The sequence below is a fragment of the Amia ocellicauda genome, chromosome 17 (assembly GCF_036373705.1).
Source record: "Amia ocellicauda isolate fAmiCal2 chromosome 17, fAmiCal2.hap1, whole genome shotgun sequence".
Lineage (NCBI taxonomy): Eukaryota > Metazoa > Chordata > Actinopteri > Amiiformes > Amiidae > Amia > Amia ocellicauda.
The window spans coordinates 24525184-24540687 of NC_089866.1; the positions used below are offsets into that span (position 1 = coordinate 24525184).

General features: G+C 39.9%; 1 protein-coding gene across 2 annotated transcripts in view; it reads right to left on the reverse strand.

The window, feature by feature from the left end:
- Window positions 1-15504, reverse strand: part of ttc28 (tetratricopeptide repeat domain 28) — a 412770-nt gene that overhangs the window by 375698 nt on the left and 21568 nt on the right. For both annotated transcript variants that reach the window (XM_066689093.1, XM_066689094.1), the window contains exon 2: window positions 2358-2636. In XM_066689093.1, coding sequence (XP_066545190.1) covers window positions 2358-2636 — 279 coding nt within the window. The remainder of the gene's footprint in view (window positions 1-2357; window positions 2637-15504) is intronic.

Consider the following 15504-nt stretch of genomic DNA (forward strand, 5'->3'; position numbering starts at 1 on the left):
ACACTGCTGAGTCAAGCAGTCCAATAACCATTTTACGTACTTATGGAACTAGATTCTGACCACAATAGCTTCATTTTCTCTTTTTTAGTTCATTCGATTTCTTTTTTGTTTTTCATCTCTTAAAACGTACAGAGGGGTCCCCAAAGTGGCTCAAATTATAAAAGGGTTTTGGTAGAATGGTAAAACAAGACCTCTGAACTGGAACTCTGGTTAGAACAAATGCTGCCTGCGGTTGGGACTTCCCCACTGGCAGTGTAAAGCTGGCCGGGCGCCCATGGGATTTGCCAGGGGATGCTCGGTGATCTGAGAGGCTGGCAAGGTGCCCTCAAGGCTGGGTGGTATAAGTGGCAACTACGGCCGTTCTCCACTTCACACCTCTGCTCAGATTGCTCCTCTCTATAATAAAAAAAGACTTAACGTGCCCAAAACCATGTGCTTCTACACTGCCATACAGGTACAGATGCATCCAAACATGCAGAATTTATTTTAATGGCCACTGACAACTCCACAAAAGGAATATTAAAGAAATAGGGTTTTCATTTACAACTGGAGTGCTAGAGTGCAAAAAATAAATAAATTAATAAATTAGGAATAAACAACAGGCAGCGTAATGTGAGACAAGGGGTCCCAAGTGAGCATTTTTCCTGAAACTGTGACAATACTGGAGGCAACGACAGACACAAGTCACAGCAATCTACCGAAATCCACTGCACGTCTCTGTCCCAAACAAACCCTGTGCCAGACGATCTTACTCAGCACGAGGACTTGCAGCTGGAACACCCAGTTTTCTGGCTCCAAATGAAATATTTCCTCTGCTCATTGGAGTGCAGTTTCTATTGATAGCCAAAGACATTTAAGAGCAGAGAAAAGCCAAGTTTTCACAGTACTACCTAGATTAAACAAAATCCTCTCAAAAATAAAGAGTAAATAATCATATTTCTTCAGTCTATAGCCAACAGCACTCTACTGATTGCATAATGCTCCATAACTGTTTTTAACTGAAGGGGAGGGGATTATGGAAATGCATTTCTATCAGTGAATAGGACAGGCTCGTTATAATGCTAAGTAGAAAAAACACAGTGAGATTGAATTATCCCCCAGGGACACAATGTTTGTCACCATGACTTGAACCCTGCACAAATACAAGACTGTCAACAGCATTTTTTTGTATATGGCGCAAGAGAAGGAGCACATTACTGCTGCTGCAACTCACTGCCAGTTAATCAAACCACCTGATTAGACTTTGGTTTCAATTAGTGGCAATTTTTTTGTTTGGGGGGTTCTTATACAGAGGGTCTGGCTCCAGGCCGCAACTCACCCTTGGAGCTCAAAAAGAGAACTTCTAAAGTGCAGCACTCTTTTTAAAACCAACATCTAGTAGCTACAGTGGATTTCCCTTGCACAAGATGGTGCAAAGTCACTGATTATTTTGCAGATCCATCTGTTAGAACTGTATTTTCTTTATCTGTTGGATGTTTCCCCTTACAGCAATATATTGAGGAAAGGGCTTGTTTTGACTGGACTGTGTAAGCTGTTGGCATATTGACAAGTCATTTATATATCCAAGGTCTGAGTCCTTCTGTACACTTATTAACAGAAGGCCTAAATATTTAGAATAATTACATTTTACCCAGGAACAAGGGGGCATGGCTAACTACTTTCTTTTATATTAGGCGTTAGAGTCTTCGATACAGTACACACTCCTGGTTCTAATTTCACTCTGCCACTTCAGTTGATCGCGTTTCCATTTCCAACACCTCTTAGGCATTAAATTTAAAATTATTCTACATGCCCGGGTGTTTAATAAAAATCTAAATGAGGCATATTCTCCTCTACAAAACACTCAATAATGACTGTACCACACACATATCCAAAACAATCCTCCAGTGCACTATATAGAAAATAATTGGGCTTTAACAAGTTTGCAACAGATTTTAACAGTGACAAATGTTCAAGATTTCAAGTTTAAAACAAAGCAGCAGGCTCCTGCGTACCATGCAATTTGAAGTGTGGGGAAAAAATGTTCTTGTCACAGGTCAAACCACAAGCTTTAAGAAGCCCTCCACAGCCTCTCTACTTCCTTTAGTACAACAGAGCAGTGCACCCTGTAGGAAACACTGAAGCTGCAGTCACACGCATCATTCTCATACGGTTTAAATTAGCTGCTCACACAAATGCTGGAGACGCCCCAGTTCCAGCACACTTGCTGGAGGTGTGATGGCACCAGATTGCAAGATAGAGGCATTAACTCTTGTTCTAACATCAAACTAAAACTAGTTCAGTCATCAAAACATGCCTCGTTCTAACTCAGCTCATTATCTTTGAGCTGTCGGGAGTGTCAGTTGAAGGTATCCTACCTTTGGCCACTTCGGATTGAGAAGCCTGGCTTTGATGGCGTCGTCCAGGGCAACGTGATACTCCTGCACCTTCATGTAAGCAGCGGACCGGTTGCTGTAGAGGATGCAGTTCTGGGGGTCGGCCTCCAGGGCCTCAGTATAGAGGCGGATAGCCGTGTGGAAGTCCCCCCTCTGACAGGCCTGGTTGCTCTGACGTACTTTGTCGATGAACTCTGCTTTGCTGAGGCTGGGTCCTTCGCTGCTCCTTACCCCCAAAGTCCGGGCTCCAAAGATCGAAAACTGATGGATACGAGACATAATGCATGGGAAAGTATGTTAATTGGCTCTACAAACAAACTGGGTTTGCTAACAAGATGATAAACATTACATGGGATCAAATGTTTGAGTTCATAAGTGCTGTCAATACATTTGGATACAGAGACTTGCATTCAGAAAGGAGTGAAAGTGGTACTGAGAAATCTGGGGTGGGGGGAATCTAATCCAAGCATTTTACATATTTGGCATATAATATTACTTATAAAACGAAAACGTTGAATAAGCACTTGTTAAAAAGACCCTGATAGCAAAAAGAAAAGTCTCTTTGGTGTTTTCAGAAATTAAAAGGAGCTTAAAAATAAATGTAAGGGAGGGAATGTCAGCTAGCATTACTGCTTGATCCCTAGAAAACAAAGCCCTGAACACTTTATTCACTTAGCAACGGTTCAAAACATTCCCTATAGGTGCAGACACACTTTTAATAACTTCAACATTGCAGACATACCAAAGAGGATAACCAAAAGAAAAGGATCAGAGGTAGAGGGACATGCAGACAGCACTGTGGAGTAGTGGTTAGGGCTCTGAATTCAGGACTAGAAGGTTGTGGGTTCAAATCCTTTACCCTTGAGCAAGGTGCTTCACTTAGATTGCTCCAGTAAAATACCCAGCTGTATAAATGGGTACAAATGTAAGTCACCCTGGATAAGAGCGTCAGATAAATGACAATAATAATAATAATGCAAACACAAATAAAAGCATTAAAAAGTCTGCTCTTCATAATGTTAATGTTTTTACACCAGACTCTGCGTGTTGCATACTGGCAGCTAGTTTCATGTCTTTTTCTGTTGATAGGCTTGTTAGTATAGGTCAGCCTCTCGTGTAGCCGGATAATAAATTCTCTCTTTTCCAGCACTTTTCATCTTGTCAGTATTATGGCAGATTTAAATCCTGAACTCCTCAGCTGCGTTTTAGCATCTTGTATTCATTCTAATATTTAGTTTCTTTCCCAGTGGAGCTCGTGTACAGTGCTGTAATGTTGTCTACATTTGCACCTAGAAACACTAGTTTGACCACATTTGATCTTAGACCGGAAGAGCGTTAAGTTAAGCTGGCAACAAGAGACCCATTGCAGCTCGCAGATTTAGCCAATTAATGATACACTAAGCTCATTTTAACTATTTCTTGACAGGAGTATTGCGATAAGCTACACGGAAGAAAAATATAAACGCAACATTCAAATATTTGAATGAGTTACAGTTCATAAAAGGAAATCAATTAAATTAATTCATTAGAAAGTGCTCAACTGGCATGCTAACTGGAGGAATGTCCAACAGAGCTGCAGTCATGTCAAGACTCTGGTGAGGACGACGAGATGCAGATGAGCTTCCCTGAGATGCTTTCTGACAGTTTGTGCAGAAATTAATCTGTTGTGCAAACCCCCAGTTTCATCAACTGGTCTCCCGCAGGTGAAGAAGCCGGATGTGGAGGTACTGGGCTGGTGTGGTAGATATAGTCTGCGGTAGTCAGGCCAGTTACATACTGCCAAATTCTCTTAAACGACGTTGGCGGCTCATGGTAGAGAAATGCATATTCAGTTCTCTGGTAACAGCCCTGGTGGACATTCCTAACAATTGCACACTCTCTCAAAACTTGAGACATTTGTGGCATTGTGTGTTTGTGTGACAAAACGGCAAATTTTAGAGTGGCCTTTTATTGTCCCCAGCACAAGGTGCACCTGTGTTACAATCTTGCTGTTTAATTAGCTTCTTCATATGCCACACCTGTCAGGTGGATGAATTATCTTGGCAAAGGAGAAATGCTAACTCACAGGGATGTAAACAAATTTCTGCAAAACATTTGAGAGGAATAAACATTTCATGAGGGTGGAAAATCTCTTGGATCTCATTTCAGCTCATGAAACAAGGAACCAACACTATACATGAGGCATTTATATTCTTGTTAAGTATAAATAATTATCTTGGTGTCTAACATAAACCCACCATTCTCTGTGCCAACTGAAGATCCAACTATATCAATACCAGATTCTGCATCTTACTCATTCACAGATTTGGGGCAGTCTTACAAACAGCAGGCAGAACCTGGCATGCGGATGTAGTTAGCCTTGTCTAAAGATGCATCACTATACCAAACGTGGGCCTGAAATGCAGACTTAACAATCTACACGTCCTGCTTACATTTTAACCCAACCTAATGAAGCTTTGGGGACAAAAATAAATTGGAATTATTTATGACACACACATGAGTGTAGTAACACTGTGCATGCAAAATGTTATTCTGTAATTTATTTAGTTTAATATAGTTTGTTTATTCAATGAAATTTAAAAAAGCAATATATTTTCAGAGCTGGTTGAACACTGAATCACCCTATACAGGTTCCATTTCACAGTACAGAGTTAAAACCAGGGATGTGTAAACTTTTGGCTGCCACTCCATAGAAATCACTGGACCCCATAGGTTTCTTTTTCCAACAAAATTGGGTTGTAAGTTAATGTTTTTTTTTTCTTATTTAAAACCATTTTTAACACAATTTTCAGGAATGTCTCAAAACAATACAGTTCCTGTCCTTGGAAGACCTATTAACATTCCTGATCAAACCATTAAAAAAGGCATAGCACACAGAGCCCCTGCAAAGCTTTGGGTCTGGTTGTGTGGTATTTTAATTAACACTTTAATAAATGAGCACGCCTACCTGGGGTTGGTAGAGATAGATAATTACATGAGAAGAGCGGTCAGTGAGAATTTGCAGGGATGCACTGCTGCTGCCTTATTCACTGCGCACACAAATACACACACACACACACACACACACACAAAAGTTATGCTCTGAAGTTTGCCAGAATGTAGTAAAACAACTATTAATAAATCATACAAACATTGCCGAACCACTTTCTATGTGAAAAGCTACAGTCCACCAGCATTATTATCTCAGACATGAAGCAACTGTTGCTGACTAGAACCACAGAGTCCCAGGAGTATAGGAGCATCTGAACTTGCAGCAGAGGTTTTCAAAACCAGAAAACGTGTACGATTTCTACCACCAGAGAGCGAGGAAAACAAACTCCGAGTCATGAATCTGCAAGGACGTGACAGTGACCCCTACATCAGCCCATTCCACAAAGCAGCAAGACAATTAACCCAGCGCCATCGTCAGAAGGACTGTGGTGCAATGTGACTAAAATAAACCATTTGCGGCGGTTCCAATTGGGAGATTTATGTGCGGTGACAAAGGGGAGAGGAATACAAGCATACTGGAGGAATGTATGTGGTAAAGTGTGATGGAGGCAGCATTGTTGCATGGAGATTCTTAGGATTTAGTGGCAATGCATAATTACACTCTCTTGATGGGATCATAGATCATCATAGACACTGGAACAACTGCGCTCTTTCAACAATAACATGTAGGGAAAAGGTAAAAAGATGAGCGAACACAACTTTGGTCAAAGATGACCTTCAGAAGCTTGAATGGAGGTTGATCTCAGAAGCAAGGTACAAGAACACTTCCTCATAACTAAAAAGCAAGACGTTTAATTCCGCAACTCACTGAAGTATGTTATATGACACAAAATGATTAGGACTTTCTGGCCATTGAAAAGAATAAGGAAGCCGTTTTTTGGTATATTTATAGATGCTGTGATAAAAAAGCTCAACAATGGAATTGTTTTGGTGAATTACATGCTTCGGTAATTCTTCTTGAAAATAAAAGGAAATAAGCATATGTAATAGTCATTAGTTGTACAGTATGAAGACTTTTTCGGACCGCTTGGTGTGAGTGATTGTGTAAAACTAAAGGCCAGATGTTCTGTACAATTGCTGCAAGCTTCTTAAATGTTTTTCTGTACTTCTTTCCCGACTCCAAGTCCTGTTGGTGGCTGAATAAAACATGACCCTGTGTGTAATTTGAGGGATGTAAACTTCCTAAATTATAAACACTGGATTGCTCCTCTATGTCAAAGGGCCTACTAAGACCACAAGCAGAGAAATATGAAATGTTATAGTGTGATGGCAAACTAAATACAATGGCCTATTCCACAGGCCCTTGTGATTAATTCACAGAGTTATCCTTAAGGAGTGGTTCTGGTTTCTGTGTTCCTCAAATCATAATTACAATGCTGAGTAAAGCTAAAGAATACGACCCTCCCTTAAATTACAAAATGTATGCATGGCCTGAGTTAAAGGCTCCAGCTCAAAGTAAAATACATACGTCACTCATTCCCATTAAATTAAACTAAATTAGTTTCCCTTTACTATTGCGTAACACCTAATTTTAAGCATTTAACCATGTGTTACCACAAAATGGTCAATTGCCATGCTACAATAGCCTGTAGTCTTTGAGTCTGAAATGTAAGGACCAGGGTGACCTGTCAGAGCTGGTGGTCATTTAGTTCAGAGCCAATTTTCCTTTTTCCCCCCTCATATTACTATAGACCGCATTCATCGTCTCTTGTAGCTGGTTTGCGTTTTATTTGTGCTTCAGGTTTTGCACCACTGATGAACTACACCAGGTCACTTGCTCTTATTCTCTTGCGAGACATCTTCTTTTTGCAAGTATAGGTAGAAAGGCTACCACAGGAATTACATACATTTAAGCACAGTACATATTATAGGAAATAGAAGAAGCAAAAAGAACCATAGACAAGATACAGTACATAAAAAATTACCCATTGCTCATTTTTTCTGGCTCATTACTCAGGAATATGGGAAGAAATGACTCAACTGAAGCTCCAATCCATTGCTACCAAATGCTTTATGTAGCCAAAATATTCATAAAACAATAATCATGTTTACAGGGTAAATTCAATCAAATAATGAGCATCTAGGGAAGGTTCCCATGTGGCTCCTCTTCTCAAGTCCTTCACTTAGACTGCAGGAAGCATCTAAGGCGGCAGATCCATAAGCATTTTTTATAGTCAGTTCCAACTGTGAATAAAACAACTGAAATGTTTTTGCTAGACGTGTTACACGTACACTGGAAAGCGGACAATTGTTTTAAGCACTGTCAAGATGGTGCCTGTTTGCAGTAAACACTTTTCAGCCACTGCACACACTGACTGAAGTCATTCTGAGTAGATGGGAAAGAACCGAGGGCAAGCGTCTGTGCTGTAGGAACGGGCAAGAAGCACATCACCGAGCTTCTTCATCAGGCCTTAGACTATGATCGTTGACCCCCACCCCACAAAAATATACTTTCGTTTGCAATTATAACATGCAATGGCACATAGGCAACAACAGAACCCAGAGCAATGAAACACCACCCATGTGTGAAGGATGTGGGTTCCCGAACAAACGCAGAAGCATATGCTGAACAAAGTATTAACTATAAAACAATACTAACAACGAACACTGAAATCAAACACCAGAGGTATGTGGTATGTACAGCAACTACGCTCCTTAAATAATTCCATCTAAATAAGGAAGTTGGTTAGGTGTCTCCTTCATCCATGATTTAATAATCACCTCCCTCACATGGGCTGCAAAAGTGTAGGTGAATTCAAAGCCATACCCTTTGCCAGGTACGCAATACCACTAACAGACCACAACTGTTGGAGCTGCACTACAAATACCCTCAGACTCTCCAATCTACCCCTACTTTTAAAGACGGATTTTGATTCTTTGCAAGGCAGTTTCAGAAACCTTCATTTTAAGTGCAACTCATCTCAGGATCCTGGCAGCAGAAAGTGGTAATGGCATTCGGCTTTTTGTGTCCAAACAGACTAGCAATCAGTGGGATACTGAAAAAGTATCAATACATCCACACAAAACAAATCACAGTTCAGGATGGGGGAATGACAGGTTGTTCTTCTGGTCTCTTTGAGTGGAGTAACAATATAAAAGAACATTGTTTAATATATATATGAAACAAATAAAGCTGGATTAGAAGACATTCATCATCATGTTCTGCCAAGTACTGTATGGGATACAGAGAAGACGTAGCCAAGGCAGTGAAGCCTTGCACAATATTTAGGTGTTCCAGAGAATAATGCAGTCCCTGTGGTTTGTTGAGGGTTTTTTTGGAGGGGTGTGGAATTGGCTCCCTTGTCGGAATATGTGCTGCAATCCCAGGAATATTCTCTTTGAAACCACCTCATTATGAACAGGTGAATTCAATTACTCCTGGGAAGCAGTGCCCTACCCCTTCTCCTGGACTCCTGTCAAAGTGCAAAGCCCGTTTGGTGAAGGCCTGTTCTCCCGGTGCTTTGATGTAGGTAAGTCTACAGATTCCAGACTCCAGTTTGGCCTTTGTGACCTCTACAGGCCCACCTAGTCAGAACACTTTACACTGCACAGGAATCCAAACCAACATGCTCTTTGACAAGCAGAGTAACACTGGTTGGTATCTACTCAGTTTTCATGCACTGGGATGGTGCTGAATATACTTATAAATAGTCTTTACTATGATGTCATACTTTATACAGCGGTCTTTTCTGTGCCCAGATTGCTCTGTGCTTGGTCTTTTTAACACATAATTTTGTCTTAAAATTTTATAATAGATGGACTCGTGAATGACAGGCTTCTGGGTCATTCTATGCCCACGTAATTTGAAATAGAAATAATACAAATTATGATGCAAAAAAATAAAAAATAATAGAAGGATCCTAATCCAAAATTACAGTGAAAATACAGCCTGTAAAAAGCACCAAGCCTCACTCACAAATCACCTCATTGGTTAATTAGTTTTCAGAAGACTCCTAAAACAAATGGTATCTAATGAAGATATGAAGCTAAGCTAAGCTAAATCAGAAGAGAGCACCTTAGGTCTTTTTTTATGACTAGCAAATTCTGTGCATCAGGATCTAGATTTTATTATCTTATATTCACTATAAGTCCCACATGTACATAGATTCATGTACATTCTCTGCCTGTCGCACGTGAATAATGATCTGATTCAAGGAAGCAGGCGGCAGAGTTTGTAAAAAGTTAAAATCAGTGGGAGATGGTATGGACTGTCTTAAGGATTCAAATCAGGAGAAGCAATGTCAAAAAATAAACTGCATTATGCTCTAGGTAGAACAACCAGACAAGATTTTGCTGCTAAAGCTTAGTTTATATGGAAAATAACCTAAGAAGAAACACCAAAGTATATAGGTTTTGGGATGCAAAAAAAAAAAAAACAAGGCAAAGAAATTGAAAAAAAGGATAATATAACTTTAAAATACAAACTGGACCTATCTGACTTTGAGCTACTGCTAATCATTTCCACTGTGCATTGGAACAGCAGTCTGGTAATCATTTAGCTCCACACATGAATGCTGAGCCGCATATCCCCATGTGAAGTCTCCGCAGTCCAGTAAGCCGCTCTTTAGAACAATCTAAGAATGCCCTTGGCCCACCATTCCAAGCTAACGATGCATCTCACTGTGCTCCAATTAGAATGCCACAATAAGCCAATTAAAACTAATAAGCAATTAAACAGAGCAGCGTTTGCAGATTTACCAGAAATTGAGCCAGTTATTTCACCAGACAAACCGACTAGAGCTTAGCGTTTCATATGCTCCCTTCATACGCCATGACTGCACACAGCTTTCAAAATAATTGTATTGCTACTAATATAATTACACATAATCTAAGACTGATTTTGATTTTGATTCCTCTACCTCTCTTAAACGTTATGTGAGCTCTTAGACACAGACATTTAAACTGCTTATAATGTTTAACAAGCACATTTTATACCAATAGCACAGATTTCATTTGGAAACTGGAATTCGGCAACACGAGTTCTACTGCTCGGATGCACTCTAGTTTGTTGTCATTTCAGCTTCCATTTCAGTACCTAAAACTAATTGAACACTAACAACTATATGTGAAAGTAGTTAAGAAATGCAATAAACAGTCTTAGATCTTAGTTAATAAATGTGTGGTCTGAATCTTTAACTGTGTAACATTAACAATTACTTTAAACTGAAAACCACAGGTCTTGTCAAATTTCAACAAATGGGTCTTCAAACAGTTAAAGCCTCTGGGTTCAGTTTAGGTCATTAAGGGTTCAGTTTTACAATCTAAATATTGCTGGTTCACATTTGGGCAGCTGTTCACAGCTATATTTTTTTTATCATATATATTTTTAGTGCTACATGAATTAATGGGAAATACACCCACCATATATTTGATCAGTATATAGATTATAAGTACTGTTTGATTCATTAATACAATATAGGCAAATAAAAACATAAATTAAAAATAAGGTTTTGATTGTCATAGATTTCCAAATAAGCATTTAATTGAGACCAAAATGGGGTTAAAAGACATAAAACAGACTAAATGTTTGGCATAAAAGCTGTAAATGTGATATTTAGGGATATCTTGCTCACTATATTTGAACCACTTGCTTCCAACAAGTATGCATTTAATAATGTTGCAGTTTTAATTTAAAAGCTTAAAATGATGTGCACAGCATTGCCAGCTTCCAAACGGACGTGGTTCTTGTGTTTTGTTCGGATGTTAAAAAAATCATTCAGACATCGGTGGTGTTTTCAAGCAGGTCCACATGAGTCAGCTGGCAGCTTTTCAAAAAATGTTTCAATTGGGTTAGTTTAAATTAAGATGTGGTCTTATGGCACAGTTCCCCATTACTTTAAATAGCAGTAGTAGATAATTATTATTTTTTGTCTTGCCGAGTTACTATCTTCAACTTTAACCTCGGGACCATTTCTCTTGTAATTAGGAAGCAGTTCCCAAAACAATAAGCCAAAAATACCACACAAAGACAGAAAAAAAAGTTTGTCTGAAATACATGTATTAAGCCCAAAACTTAAAAAAAAAAAAAAAAAAATCTCAATACAATGTACTGAACTGTATAATCGTTCTGAAAATCATGTCAGTTGTCAGAGCATTTAAAAAAAATTAAGAGTGTTGTTTCAACAGTGCTTTTGTGGCCATATAGATTACACAGATCAGGCTTAACTTCTTCCATGTCATATTGAACACGTTTGCATGTAACACCCACATGTCACTCTGTGAGTGTAATGTGTCTGAGGATAAAGTCATAACATTACAGAGCGTCCAAAGTTATAATGTTGCCAAATTAGAAATACTAACTGGCACAAGAACTGTACAGCACAGATGCAGTACAACCCCCAACCAAGCAAGCATAAACCACCCTTTTTATCCTGATCAGCTAACGGGTTTCTGAAAGCAGAAAGCATGTCTGGCCCACAAACAACACTACAGAATGGGTTTTCGACCCACAACCACACTGCAATTTCAATTGAGATCCAGAGTTCACCGACTATAGTAATTCAGCCATGAAGGGATATCCGCTGTAGTCAAAAGGACTTTATAAGCGAGTAGACATTTGGTCCCACTGTTCCCTTCTGCTGGCAACTTGGATTATTTGTGCTGGATAATATAGAAATTTCTGGGGATGTAAACTGTATTAAAGTAAGAAGAAGGTTGTTTATTGACAGCTAATTTCCATCCGACCTATGGAGAATAACCTGATCTATGGCCATTAGAAGACTAAATTACCAGAAAACAAAGCAAGCAGTGAAAATCCTGTCTAAAAAATGTGTACAATTGAAATGCTAAATACTATAGCTATTAAGGAATACATGTGTTTTGCATTGGAAATTGCTGTTAAACTGCACTGGATATGAAGTTTTAATGCCCAACTAATTCAAAGAGAGATGAGAAATCAGACTTTTACATTCCAGTACTACTACAATTACGATTTTCCAGTAAACGCCAACATCACTAGAGGATGTGGTATTTTTCATAGCAAAAGCATTGAATTGTTTTATGATCTGTGTGATGTTTGTACCAATGGAGGCAGACAGGGCCGATTAGGTGCTTTTGACACCAGCCGAGTGTTAACAAGGATGCCAGTAACTTCACGGTTATGGATTGAGAAAGACGCTCAACAGGACATTAGAACATTGCACCACCACAGAGCACCAGATGGGAAGTTTTATGAATAAACACCTGGTCTCAGGGTTTATACCTTGCCTACGCTGTGGAAAGAGACATTACCAGTTCAATGATGACTGCAATTAAAAGGGAATCAGGCATTTAAAATGCAAATAAAATAAAATGCAGAGTTTACTGACTCCAGAACTGTACACAGTCCTGTGGTATCTGCCAAAATTCACTGCATTTTCACACAGATTCAAAAAACAAAAAACAAAAAAAACGTATGAAGTACAACCGTTTTGATATTAAGTCAGTGTGTATTACTCTCCTCTAGCTTCAAAGGAAAAGGGAACACTGCATTGTAGACAGCCTGCAGTGTCCTTCAGGTGCGTTCTGGGTGTGAGCTGTGGCCCATCAACACGTAAGTCATGATGCCCTGTAACCAGAGCCCGGTCACTCCCCCTCGCACAGAGCACTCTGGGGAATCCAAACTGCATAATTATTTCCAGAGAGAGGGAGAAGCAGAGGAACTTGGAGAAAGTGCGGGGCTGTGGGCAGTAAATTAAACGCAGCCCATGAGCTAGAACACAGAGTTCAATCTTAATCTCAAAGACAAGTGCTTATTACCAGCGGTTTAGCAGACACTGGGCTACAGTCACGCATTGGCAGAAAATGTCACGAGCACGGCCACGCGAGATCTCCCAAAGCCTTCTAAATACAAAAAACAAACAAACGCCAAGATATTGCATGCCTGGGTCTCTGTTCTTTAGGAACCCCCTTTCAGTGCAAGCGGCTGCTGGAAAACCATATCTGCAGCTGCAGTGCTCGTGGAATGCAGATGGGGGATGGTCCTTGTCATTCTTTAGCTTACACAATCGCGCTTTTTTAACATATGGCATTCCTACTCCTGCTCACAAGGGGAACTGAGGGGTGTTGGCTTAGAGGGGCATTATTCCAGATTAAAGAAGCAGAAGCAAATAAAAATGATTAAAAACATTATTCAGTGTCTTATACTTATTATGCGTGACTCTCATCCATCACCGATTTACACAATTCTCAACACCAATTTTCCAAATTTGCAGCAACTTTCACCTTAGTATCGAAGAAATGTTCACCTTTATCAAACACAAAAATTAAATAGCCTTTAATAAAAGCAGGTAAACAAAGAACTAACAACTCAAGTCACAGAGATTGGGAGCCTATCTCTCTCAAAACAAGCTAGTGATTCTTTGCTCAACACAGATGCAATCCCCTGTCCTCACTGCCAGATAACTTTTTGTGCACAGATTGGCCTTTTCAGCCACCTATGCATTCATAGACTTGTTCCTCAAACCCTGGATGACTGAAGTGGTCTTCGATGGTTCACTACAGAAGAACGAACTAACCAGCTCCAGGCAGACACCACTTATACAATGACATGTCAGAGGCAGGGCAGCCGCCACACCCTGCCTCAGTCCCACACAGACACGGCACGTCATGATGCAGCACAATTGTCCTGCGCATATAAAATAAAAACTGGCAACACATTTGTTACGCGAGCCCGACTGAGCATAATCACATGCTTGTCTAGCAACGTCTGCCATTGCTTTAGACAAACTGAGACATTGCCAATGGGGAGAATCCACTGTGGTTACCCTTTATTCTAATAAAAATGTTTGTTGTAATAATGATAAAAAGGTGTCTAATCTGGACACTTTATTATGGGGTTTGATGTTTGTAGTTATATTTATCATTTTCATTTTCATTTGGATGATAGTTTGGCAACTCACATTTAAGCTTTGACCCAAACACTTTTGCAGAAATGTCTACAGTATATGCCTACACTTACAGATTTTCACATAATGAACAGGTTATCGCAGTGCGTCTATCAGGGTTTGCGGCAAAGTGACATTCTGAGGAAAATAACTGGGACAAAAGTACTCTGGCAGGGTATTAGGTGCACATTTATCAATATCAGACGTCTGGTGGCAGATTAATTGCTTGCCCAGCGAAAGGTCAGTTTCTTTGCTTGCTTTATTTAGCAGGCCACTTGTCGATTCGTTTTACTGCATTAGGACACAAACGATGTCCGTCCACACCCAGGATTCCGATTTCCTTCTGCTTGACGGGCTGGACGGAGGAGCTTGGTCAAATAAGAACGAAAATCACAAGGGTGGTCCCCAAGTGTGTCTCGGCAACGTCAGTAATTCAATTCTCTTCCACAAACAGACAGGATTCTGGCTAGGGTCAAAGCTGGGGTAGATCACTAAAATAGTCATTTAATTGTACTTGGAGTTGTGCTGCAGCTCTGTGCCCAAGAATAAAGTCATTTCGCAGTCACCAGAAGAGCCCTTTCTTTGAGGAAGGATACAAAGTAAACAAAATCGGTAGTGTCCCAGCTCCCACCAGTCATTTAAATTGTAGTCACTCTTAACTTTCCGAGCCGAGGAGAGTTCTCTGTTGTAGTTTGACTAATGAGGAAAGGGATGCATTCTGGGTTACATTTGACAATGGACTCGGCCAACTGCAGTTGTTTTTAACTTCTAAGGAACTATTTTTCCTTTTTTCTTTATTCTACAGTACTCATAAATGTGCTCCCGACACTTATTGGTCCTGAGAAGCCAATCAACTCAGTCCAGCTTTAAAGCTTTAGAATTTCAGTTTAGCCAGGCTTCATCATCTTGAAACAGGACCACATTCCTGTGACAGAAAAAGGAGGGGGGATACCTGGATTTTTACGATGTTAAACCGTAGATTAGTTTATATCTTAATGTAAATTCTAAAAAGTAAATTCTAAAAATCAAAAGCTTGCTAGTGCGGCCATTAGCCAGTAGTTTGGACCTCCCCACTCAGGATTCAAACCACGCCTCACTGACACTCCTCCACCCAGTAAAGCAATAAGCCTGCCACGCCAAAAGACAAGGTCCCCTGACACAGGAGGCTTATCACTATACTGAATTGACAGAGGGGCACCATCACCTGTAATGAGCTCATATACACTAGCTAGGTTTCTACAAATATTTGAATACTAGTGTTGAATGCCTTTCCC